This window comes from Anas platyrhynchos, chromosome 2, assembly GCF_047663525.1.
Source record: "Anas platyrhynchos isolate ZD024472 breed Pekin duck chromosome 2, IASCAAS_PekinDuck_T2T, whole genome shotgun sequence".
In the NCBI taxonomy this organism is placed as follows: Eukaryota; Metazoa; Chordata; class Aves; order Anseriformes; family Anatidae; genus Anas; species Anas platyrhynchos.
This window is the reverse complement of record NC_092588.1, coordinates 99,794,493-99,806,627: the sequence shown is the minus strand read 5'-3', so window position 1 is coordinate 99,806,627 and position 12,135 is coordinate 99,794,493. Positions and strand designations below refer to the sequence as shown.

General features: G+C 36.5%; 1 protein-coding gene across 4 annotated transcripts in view; it reads right to left on the bottom strand.

Moving 5' to 3' along the window:
• POU6F2 (POU class 6 homeobox 2) overlaps positions 1 to 8,889 on the bottom strand; it is a 323,051-nt gene extending 314,162 nt beyond the window's left edge. For all 4 annotated transcript variants that reach the window (XR_011806837.1, XM_072033298.1, XM_072033296.1 and 1 more), the window contains exon 1: positions 8,761 to 8,889. Coding sequence is in view for 3 of the 4 variants with exons in the window: in XM_072033298.1 (XP_071889399.1) it covers positions 8,761 to 8,865 (105 nt within the window). In the remaining variant the exon portion in view is untranslated. The remainder of the gene's footprint in view (positions 1 to 8,760) is intronic.
• Between the last annotated feature and the right edge of the window lie 3,246 nt (positions 8,890 to 12,135).

Below are 12,135 nucleotides of genomic sequence, written 5' to 3'. Positions count from 1 at the left end.
TTAACAAACCCTCACAGTTTGTCTTCGGTCAGGCTTTGAAAGTGTGAGCTTTTCTCACTGGCTTACATGCATGGGTTTTCTGCCTTTTCTGGTGAGAAGCTGGAGCAGGTGGTGCATCCAAACTCCATACTACATCCAAACTTCTGGAAGAAATCTGATCTTTCTTTATTTCCAACCATGAATATTACAATACACAAACCAACATTTCTACCTACTGTTTGTCAAATCTGGCTGCAAGATTAAGCTTCCCAATTCTGAATTCAATATTGCAACCCTAAGGATATAAGAACCAAGCTGGAACATCCTGTTTTAGCGTGGATTTTTTTTTTTCTCTTAAAGAAAAAAAAAATTGTTTCAGCTTTGAGACCACAGTTTGCCCTGACTATAAAGATAAATCATCATGAATGACACTAAGTGAAATGAATTTGATGTTCTCTGCTTTATTCTTCCACATTAGAAGCCATTTTTGCATTTGCCACAACTTTCAACCTTTCCTTCAAAAGACTGAGAGCTTCTTGTTTGCAGATATTATTTCTGCTTTGTATAATCCACTAGAAGAATGTGAAGCACGTTTTGTACACAGAAAGGGATGGGCAGAGTGAGGGAAAGGTAAGACTTATGGCCAGAAATCCTGCAATAGCTGTTTGTTCCCTAGATTTTCTTTCGCTAGACACTTAACAATTTTCATGGGAAACCATTTTTCCTTCATTAACATTGTCTGAGCTGGAAAAAATATCAAATGAAACATTTTCCCTTGGGACCTTCAGGGCCAAATCTTGCCTCAAAGGCCTTTGAAAACACTCGGGACTTGCTGGAACAAAGTCCTAAACTGGTGGGAAGTCCAGGACTCTGAAAGCGTTAAGCATCTGGTTCCAGTACCAATAGATATAGCAATCACCACAATATCTCAGAATTGTCTGCCCTAAACCATGTTAGAGCTATTTACATGTTTAACCATTTTTAATTTTTAAATCTGGATTGTTTAGCGATCAGGTGCAGTTCTCTATTTTTATCAATTTTAATAAAATATAGCCTTTAATCACCTATGTTAGAATATGAATAAATGGAAACTGTTGCCAGTTTGCTATTGATAGCAGACAGTGACTTTAAGTCATTAAAAAAAAAAAAAAAAAAGTCATTTCAAGATTTGAAATGCCTTAAATATGAATATTGCTCTTTCAGTCTTAGTCTGTGCTGCAATTTATATATATTTTTTTTAACATAACTTCCAGTAGCCAAAGTCACTGTTTCTTTGAAATAATAATAATAAAAACAAATAGACTTGTTATTCCAGCAGAACTTCCCCTTACTTCATTGCACAGGAAATGCAAGTGAAGCTCAAGTAAAATCTGTGTTAGAGCTTCACAGGTTGGCTCAGTAAGTGGAAAAGTAGTTAGAGATAAAAACAGTTTGGTGAAAAGGACGATATTCTGATACAGCAGTGTCTGTGATAGCATGTCTAAACAGCAGCTGTTTCGCAATATGATTAACATGATTTTCACTAATCTGCCTGTAAAAAGCTTATACCCTGTTATTTTCTGTTGTTTGAATCTCTTGTTTCCATAGTAGGGGGTGACAAAAAAAATAAAAATAAAAACACTTTTGTCTTTTATTATTGCCCTTATAGCATTTCCTTTTTGGAAACCATTGCACAGCTGGATTGTGTCTTCTTTGTTTCTTTGATTGTGTCTTTCAGACACATAAACCTGAAAGCCCTGAAAATGCTACAAACTTGTAAAATATGAATTACTTGATGAAATCAGTGACTGAAGTAACATGAATTTCCTTTCTAACACTTTCATTTTGCTTAAGTACCTGGTTCTCTTTGCAATACCCACCTGTGAGTTGAGAGCCTCATCCTGCAAAGAGTTAGCAGTCCAAACAGATCATGCTGAGTAAGTAACACTTGCTGTGTTATATGTAACACTCTCTGGAAACATCACAGGAGCAAAAGTTACTCTTGCAAGTAAGATTTTGAAGTAGTGCTTATCAAATTATGGGATTTGTTTTACAGTAAGGTGGTCCATGAAAACCCATCAAGACTGGACCCACCTGTTTTGACAAGAACAAATGTCAGCATCTGGCCCTGTAAATCCTTACTGGCACAAGCAACAGGCACAGGACAGCTGTGCGGTACACCTGAGAGTAAGACCATGTTTCAAAGTTCTCTTCCCCAAAACACATTTCCTCAACTTTAATGCACAAGCGTTAATGACATTGATTGCTGTTATGCATGTGAGTGAAAGGGAGACTGCATAAGAACTTGCTGGACCTAATTTTGCTATAATAAAGTGTGGTGTTTACAAATTATATCACTCTTTGATAATAATAATAGGCTTTTTTAATCTTAGTAACTACAAAATCTATTTTAAATAACTCAAGAAAATTTAAGTGATTGATAATGTAAGATTGGATTGGAATAAAGCTTTTTGTGTCCCCTCCCGCTTTCTTTTTCCAGCTTACTCCCTCTACCACTTTTCAAAATGGCTAGGAATTTAGATCAGTCTCTTGATCTTCAAAATTTTCTTTTGAACTAACAGTTAGATAAAGCTCTCCTGTGGAACAGCACTACCAGTCAACAGAGAATCAGTAGCAAATATCAACAACTAATCTTCCTCTTTTGAAGAAATAGTCCTACATATCACAGAGGTTTCAAAGCCAATGATAAAACAAAAACCCTGAAGCTATAGTCCATTTACCTGTAGCCTGACATCCTTGAAACCTAAAAATGTTCAAGGGCTTTGAATTACTATCTTTAATCCTAATCGTCAGTTCTAATTATAAGAGTTTACATTACAATTATTTAGCTGGCATTTAAACCAGGCTTAGTTATATTTATTAGCTGTGACAGTTGCTCAATAGGCAAGTTGGACCAGATCCTGGAAAGTGTTATTTACGTGAGGAGTCCCACTGAGCTCAGTGCTGTGCTGTGCAGCTTGAGGCAGCAGGCGTTGCTCACATACCTAAAGATTCAGCAGCTGCAGACTTCTTACATGCACTTAAGTTGCTGAGCAACTTTTAAGTACAGGCATAAGTCCTATTAATTTAAATGAGACATAATCACGTGTATATTCAGAATTGAGTGGTCTGAAGTTCTTCCTGCCATTTTTACAATTTCAGGAAAAGAAGTAGCATTGCAAGTAAATGCCACTGAGAGATGTAAATCACAGGAACAAGAATATTTTGCCATGCCCTCATCTAATGTTGAAAATGCTACATACAATTTGTCTTCAATTGTCCTTTTATTTTCTCCCATTTGAGTTGCAGTTAGATCAGAGAAGAAAAATAAAAGTCTTGTTACAGCTACAGGTCAGTGTGAGATAAGACGCTCAGCACAGTCACTTCTATGTACTGTACATACAGAAGTAGCCCAGATTGGTATTTAGTTTATCAGCCTACCATCTAGGAAACACAGAGGTACTTGAATGTAAATGCATTGCCAAAAGATAAAAATCTACATCACTGGACGAGTGTTGCTTGCCCAGCAATTTAAAGGTCATCTGACCTACATTATTTTTCTTTTACCATTAGAATAACAGTGAATATACACAGAGTGCAAATCACAGCTTTTTAGAGCTTTGACCTCTTAATTGGCCTGACCCACAAACTAACACATGAGACAGCAGAGAAGCACATGGAATAGGAAAAAAGAAAGAAAGAAAAAAAAGAAATTCAATAAGGAAAAATGAATAAATATATTTTTAGAGGGCTGATTTCAATTAAAACCTGATTTTGGTGTGAAAAAAAAAAAAAGAAAAATCTTTTTAAGCATGAATGAAAATGATAAAAATCCATCTCTTTTGCTGTAAAAAGAAAAGTCAACAGAGAAATGCATTCTTTTGCTGGAATCCAGGCCTAGGACCAAAGAATTTACATATATTAAATTAACGAGATCCAAACTCCTCTACAACAAATATTTATACTGTAAAATATTACAGCCACATTCCTGCATCTCCTTACAATAATAATTCTTAAGGACACAGTATGCTGGAGAGCGTATAAAACAGCACGTTTCTGTGGAGATGGAATGCTTCATTATCAGAGTACCAGCTTGTTCATAAATATTAAAAAAAAAATGTTTTTGAAGTTTCTCAAACATGATTCTTATTGTTTACACTGCCTCTCTACTCCTGGAAACAACATTCAGCTTGTACCTGTCCATACGCCTCTCTCTCACTTTCTTAAAGTGCAGAAAGTGACTGCTGGTGACTGCAGAGGACAGCTGTGTCTGTGCTGGGCACTGAGCGAGCAGCCAAGGGGACATATACTCTGACCTCACTTATGCAAGTAGTCATGCTTACAGCAAAAGGTTTGGCCCTGCTTGTGAGAACAGGATTTGTCCCAAACTGGTAATGAAAGCGCCTAATTCCTTCATGTATTCTCAAAGTGCATCTTCAAATTATGTGTAAGTTGGTTCTTTTCTGTTTGCGTTAAGTTATAGGTGCTCCTGTCTATTAGGGACACGAATGAGTATTCCAAGAGAAAAGGACCTTCTCTACTACTACAAGAGAAATCACTTAAAGATGCTTAAGACAAACTAACACTATAGACCTAATTTTCATTTGGTAAAAATTAAACTCCTGGGTATGCAGTGATCTGCACTACAAATCAATACTGACAACAGAGCAAACTTCCAAGTGGCCCATGGAATGTGGTCTCTCCAAAGCATTTTTCCCCCTGCTCTGTCCCCATTAATTGTGGAGAAAAAAAAAAAAAAAAAAAAAAAAAAAAAAAAAAGGAAAGAACGAATAAACCCCAAACCAAGAATCTAAAACGTAGAACAGGAAGACCCACCTCGGCTGAGCAATGTATCACTCACCTAAACTGGGCTCAGGAGCAGAACTCTGTACAGGCAGAGAGCTGTGTTTACCCTTGCATAAATAACTTTTACCAGATGATGAGATTACATGGAGGATGCCATTGAAATATATAAAATAAACACGGGTAGCATGTAGAAAGAAAAGTCAAACATCGCAATAATAATCACAAAGGCGTGCTTATTTGAAGAAGAGTGTTACCTAATTTACTTCTTCTCACTTCAGAGAGATCTTATTTAAGCACATGCACACACCCTCCCACCCCCCATATATTTGCAAGAACCAGTGAACACAGAAATGTGCAGCCAGCCCGGGCCCTGAGGCCAGTGGATCAAGATGGCAGGCTGGCCTTGGGTCCCCTGAGGCCAGCAGAGCCAGAAGGGTGATTGGACACGGTGACCTGTCTGCATGAGATGAGACAAAAACAGGAGGGCTGTAATGCTGATGAACTAACCTGTCACTCACAAGCTCGGGTCTGAAAAAAAAAAAAAAAAAAAAAAAAAAAAAAAAGAAAGGAAAGAAAAAGAAAAAGAAAAGCAAAATAGAAGAAAAAGGTACAGCACAGATTTTTAGAAAATACGGAAGGTAGAAAAATATTTGGAATAATTACATGATGCATTTAATTACCTGTTCATTTAAATGAGCTCAGGCTATACATGGAATGTGGCACAAAATCCAGCTGATTGCATATCTAAAAGCAAAAGGCATTTGTAGAAATAATGGATATTATGGTTCAGTGTGCAAGGAAGGATGCTACAGACTACTGCTGTCAGGGATCGGGGTTTCATTCCAAGCACTCCAGTTATGAATCAAAATCACAATGAGCAATGAGCTTCTAGATCTTGACACACCAGGCAAGGAGGTTGTTCTTCAGAGTACTTGGCTGTTTAATTGCTTGCTTAGGGGAGGAAAAATCCAGAGGGAAAGCATGCATCCAGTTCTGCACCTTGGAGCCAGTACAGCCAGGTGCTAGGTAGTAGTTAGGATTGCAGCGCTCTGCTGACCATTGCCATCACCAGTGGGAGTCACTGTGGACACTGGTGCCTTGAGACAGAGGAAATCAAGGATTTAAAAAAAAAAAAAGTGGAAAATGCATTTAATGATGAACAAGTACTTCGTGTTGAAAATGCCTTTAGATCAGCATGCTCCTGCTATTACTTTTGTGTCATACACAGACGAGTGTTTGAACTACAAATAACTGCTAGTGTTTCTGATCTCTATTGGAGCAGAGATACACATGTATAGTTTGGATTTTTAATTAGGCAAGTTCACACTCCATTAGCAGCAAACAAGATGGAATTTAAAGCTATATCTGCAGGATTAGCTAAAACAAAATTTAGTTCTCACAGCTGGAGAAAAAAACATGATTCTGAGATTAAAAAAAGGAAAATGATAAACATTTATTTAAAGTTTTGATTTCTGAGGTTTGAAAGTTAATAAAGACTCTTAAGAACTTTTTCTAAAACAATTGCGTCAGGAAATGAACGTCTCTTCTAGCAATATACACATCCCAAATATGCAAATCTTTACTATTTATCAATATCAAATACAGACTTACAACATGGCAAGATTTCATGGCATAAGGTTTGTCTTTTGATGGTTATTTTCTCTTTTCAGCTGAGTATTATAGTACATTATGAATGTGTATTTCTAGTTATAGTAATGTATGGTAATTATGCTGATTGCTTCCCAAGTTTTAAGTAAGTCTTTGATTCTATGACTAGAGTATACTTTTTTTAATAATAATAATAACAAAAATAGAATTTTCTTTAACTTCATTTTATCTTCACAAATGGTAATAATGACCAAATACTGAACAATAAATCAAAAACATACTTGCAAATTTTGTGGTTTTATGAACATTTTTGGATGTGTCCACTAACACATACAATAGGTAAATATGCATACACAGAGATCAAAAAATGCTTGAAATACCTAACAATTAAGTTGCACAATAATTAAATCCATCAATTATAACAAAATAAAACAAAAAAGTTAGTCTCCTAAAATAGCTACATGTATTTTTCTTTGAAGTGTTATTGATTTTTAGGAAATTAAATTAAGTAGCACATGCAATAAACATTCTTCCAGTTATTCACTGAACTTTTTTTTTTTTTTTTTTTTTTTTTAAATTGATGAAATATGCAATGTTACACCCAGGGAAAAAAAAAAATGCTCATACCCTTTTAAGCCTCAAAATCACTTTCCTAGAGCTAGCAAGCTTTAAATATAAAACAGCTAACTCACACTTTCTTACATGCCAAAGAAAAAGTTACATTAAAGGGATATCACAAGCTTTGAGATTTATCAAGGTTTCAGGATAAATTTTCTGTCAACTGTACTTGCACAAAACCTTGCCATTGCATTTGCTTTACAATCATTAAATATTTCTCTTTAAGACAGGACAAGTTTACACAAAAAGGTAATTAACCCGCTCTGAAACACGTATTTTCAAGCAGTGTAATACCAACAAATATGCCCCACTTTTTTAGGTGCAAGGCAGCCTAATAGAAAGCTGTTAATGTTTGGGGGATTTTTAATAAAAAATGTATTTTCTATTTTTAAAATATTTAAAGCAATGAAAGTCTGTGGTAAACATGATATTACATATTTGACATTTTCCGCCTAGAAATGCATTACTGTGTACGATGGTATTAATAAACCATGTGCTTTGAGGGACTTCTGTGCTTTGCCATAATTTAGTTGAAAACAGTGCACAAGATGCGTATTTTTCCACCATTGTATCAATATATAGGAAACAAATACTAAGTCATCACTTCAGCAGCATGCGTTCAGTACACTGGAAACATATGCAAAAAACACAAACTTTTGAGAGTTCAAAAAATATCCTTTGCCAGAGACTGATTTACAAGGCAGTGGTTAATGAGAAAGTGTTGAGCGCTTAAGATTTTGTTAGAAGAAAAGAAAAACAGACACCCTCTTCTGACTCCAGCTGCATTCATAGGGAAACAGCCTTCCGTGTACAACAGGAGAAAATAATTTAATTTCTGTCCCCACTCCAGGTTATTATTCGAAGCAAATGAAAAGACAATGATTCTTCTCTCTTCTGGCTAAGCTCAAAACAGCACAGTTACAAGACACACAGAAAAACTACAGACTTATCAGAAATCACAAAACAGAAAGAGAAGGACTCACTGACCCATTTGGAAGACAAAGACGACAAAACGGAAAAGCTCTAAAAATCAGCTTGTGAGGCCTTTGAGAGATATTCTTCTGGCATTTCATCACAGCAGCCCCAGACCAGTTCCCTTCCCTGGATACAGGGAGGGAGAACTAAATAGAGCTGTTTATTAAAGCTGTTGTGCTGGATTGCATTAGGAAGCACGAGCAGACCACCTGGACCTTTCAGATTGTGGCAGTGTTTAATTTGCAGGCTGCCCCTCCGCAGCAGCAAAGACTACTACATTTACCAAGCTCAATCACACATTATCTGGATTAGGAGTAAAAGAAGAAAAAAAAAATGGAAAAAAAAAAAATAAATAAATAAAGAGAAAAAGAGGGAAATAAAATCCACAGCCTGTAGTATAGGAATACAGTCAATATAGGAATAATGAACAGCATCAGAAATAGAAAGCAACTCCCTAGCAAACAGAACACTTTCACTCTTCAGTTCTTCTACTTCAGCACATTTAAACAAAATACAAAGGTAAATTAATAACTAGCTTGATTTGGCAAAGCTCAGACCAAATTATAAACCAGGTTTATTAAAAGAAAAGCATGATATTTTAGGTTTAACTCGTGATTCCCTGGCCAGATTATTGTGGTTCTTTTGCCTTTCTCACTTTCAGTACTACACTTGCTGGTAGCTGAAGATACAGATAGAAAGATGGTACTGTAAATATGAATTATGTGAATCATATGGTTAGACCCTTGTGAAAAAAAAAAAAATAAAAGGGGAGTTGAGAAATGGCTGACTCCATACCTGACCAATTACAGCTTGCATGGTCCCTGTGTCCTGCTGAGCTGAAAGATCGCAATCCATCATATGTAGTCTTTGAAAAGGAGAATGGGGGTTTCTGGCATGCATCTGTCAATCAACTTCTGCACTCACAACCATCACCAAAAGCAAGGGAAAAAAAGTCAAGCTGCTCCACCAAATAGGATGAAACAGTCATGTGACCTTCAGCACACTCACACACATACATACTTCCATATAACGTATGAATTTTCTGCAGATATGAAATGACATTGACAAATACCCAATACCAAGTAAATAAAGTGAGACAAACAGCTACTCACCAAAGACAAAACACTTGCTGTAATCTTCAGCCTAAAGATTTAATAAACCTAAAAGGCATTTTAAGCCGAGGCTTTTCTTTTGAGCCTAAACTTTTCAGATAAGGTGATATAATTTTATATATGCAGACAGTGGTCAGCACTTTAACCCCTTGCATCCTCTCACAGCCTCTGCTTTTTATTTTCCCCTCTATGCTTCTACTTTATGGCTGTCTGAGTTCCTATTTTTTTATTTTATTTTATTTTATTTTATTTTATTTTATTTTATTTTATTTTATTTTATTTTATTTTATTTTATTTTATTTTATTTTATTATTTTTTATTTTTCTTTTCTGTAAGTTTCCTTTGTGTCAAAGCAAATAGCCTTGCACTTCCTCTCCATACATGCACAAATTAGGAGAACTTGGTAGAAGAAAATTACCAACAAGACGGCAGGGAGCAGGGGCTGCGGAACCTGCATCAGTATTCACAACCCAAAATGTGTCTTGCTCCTTTACTCCACCAGAAGTTAAATGTTCCCTTTATTTGAAATGTATATTTAGGTATTAGTTTATGCGAGCTGTGATGAGCACTCAAAATATAAAATATTCAGACTATGTAAATCCTACTTACAGAATCCTTTCCATTTTGAAGGTTAGCAGAGTTTTGGTTCATTCACTGCTCCACTGAACTGACATAAAATGTTGTTACTTATGATGGCAAACATTACCATTTTTTCTAATGGAAGCAGTTTGTTTCATATATTTTCCTCTCCGAGTTAAGATTTGCAAGAATTTCCAAGACTGTTTTTTTCTTCTTGTCAAAATACATCAGCCACTTGTCTCCAAAAACTGAGTGTCGTGAACAACACGCCACAGCATTGATTGCTGATATGTTATTGGCCAGTGATTGCTGAAGGGTGACATTAATGTAACCCGGTAGCACTTTAACCCTTTGAAGATCAATGCAGTCCTCTGGCAATAGGTTAGAATAACAGCCCATACAATTTTTGCTGCATCACAGCTTCATATAAATATTAGTGCATTTTTCTAGCCTCCTAAAATTACATTTATGTTACTGGTACAAAAAAGCTGGTTTTCAAAGATTTTCAGAAACTAAAATGCAGAAAAAAGCAGCCTGGTCTCTGAGCATAATGTAATGCACCCCTTCCATTTTAAATAAGTTTCTGAGAATATTTTGAAGTTGTTATCTCTTTTTTAAAGGTGTTGACAATATTGATCTTAGAGTGTGATAACCAAAGAAATGCAATAATATCAACAATATCCCAATTATAGGTACATCATTTGCCAGTCAAATAGTTTTTACAATATAATCTTAAGATCCAGAATCCAGGAATGCTTAGAATATAATGCAACATATGTGTATGTATATATATGTATGTGTGTGTACGTGTGCGCACATGCATGTAAAGGAGAGTTTGTTTTAAGGCGAGTGAGAGAGCAGGATATATCAATTTTATTTTGCATTATTCTAGTCTTTTTAATATATTTTTTTAAACTTAAAAAAATAAAAATTTAAGAAAGGAAGTTTTGGTACATATTTCAAAACTCAAATACAAGAAAAGAATTCGCGCTTAGATGTGCAGGGAGCCAGGATTGCTTCTAGGCCAACAAGATATTTTAGCTTTAAAAATTTTTCAAAACAAGCATTTTTTAGAGAGAGATGCAATATTAACACTGAAACTCTGCCTCTGGGATGAGGTAGGAATACTTGAAATGGTGCTTTCAACATCTGCTCTGCATTTCACTTATAAACATAATTAAAATGCACCATTTGTGCTGAAATCTTATCTGCTTCTTACTCATGGAAGAAAATACACTGAATGAATATCTTGAGCTGCCTTTTGGTCAGCTGAGAATTTGCTGTGGTTTCATCCCTCAGGACGATTCTGTGGAAAATCCAGGCAGTCTTGTGAAAGCCACAATCAACATCCATATCATCATAAGCAGCCCAAAATGCAGTTGGTGAATGGGGGAGTGTGTAGATGAGATTGCATTGGCTGTCTCCGGAAAAACAGACAGGCTGAAGGCAAATACTGCACAGGAATCTGAAAGGAAAGTTAAAAGATGTTGATTTTATGGTTTCTTTCCAAGAGGAGCCTTTTTGTATTGTATCTGCGCAAAGATCATTCAAATTTCCTTAACTTCTCTGAGCAACTCAACCTCATAATTACTTCTCTGGGGTTTTAATTAGCAAAGACACTAACATAGACACATGTTGCAGCACCCAGCTAAGCACAGTGGTGCACATAAAAACACATCCAGCCAGCCTCACACAGAGCTGAAGGAGGTCCTTACTCCCAGGAGGAGCTGTGCTGCCACTCCTTTTACCATCATTAACCTGTTCTCCAGGGAAATGCCAGTCCACTGTGTAAAATACACAAAAATGCATGGCTGGACAGTGCTTCTGCATGAATCACTGGCATCCCTCATCCTTTGGGCCCCTCTGTTGTCCTGTAAGAACTGTCAGCCAAAGACTGTCTTTACTTTTTTTTTAATTACACCAAGAAATTGTATCCCTACCCCCCAAACTTACCCTTGTTTTTCTCCTCAAAAGGCAATTTAGCTCTCAGGATATCCATCAAAAAAGGTGAGGGAATGAGGTGGCCCATAATCTGCCCCAGGGCTGGCTGGGGTGGAGAGCAGAGTGCAAAGGAGAGCTCAGCATGCCAGGCTCACTCTCCTGTTGCCAACACGAGAAAAACTGTTGAAGGACAGCACGTCAAATATTGCATCCCCTCCAGCTGTGCTGCATCCCTAGCAGAGATATTCTCATCTCATTTGAAAGTCTTTATTGGTGTAATTCCCACAGCACACCCTAGAGGAAGATGGTCAGAGCATGTAGGCTTTATGTGCCACAGCAGCACCTGGCACAATGGGCCAGGCTTGCACCATTGGACCTAAAACTATTAAGAGAGGGGCAATGGTCAAGATTTACAAATGGAAGAGGCTCAACTATGACTTAATTTGTGAGACTGCAAGTTCAAAGGGATCTAAAGCCTGTGTTTTGAGTTGCATCTAAATATTTGATCTTTGAAATCCAGGAAAAGTGGTGGTGCGCA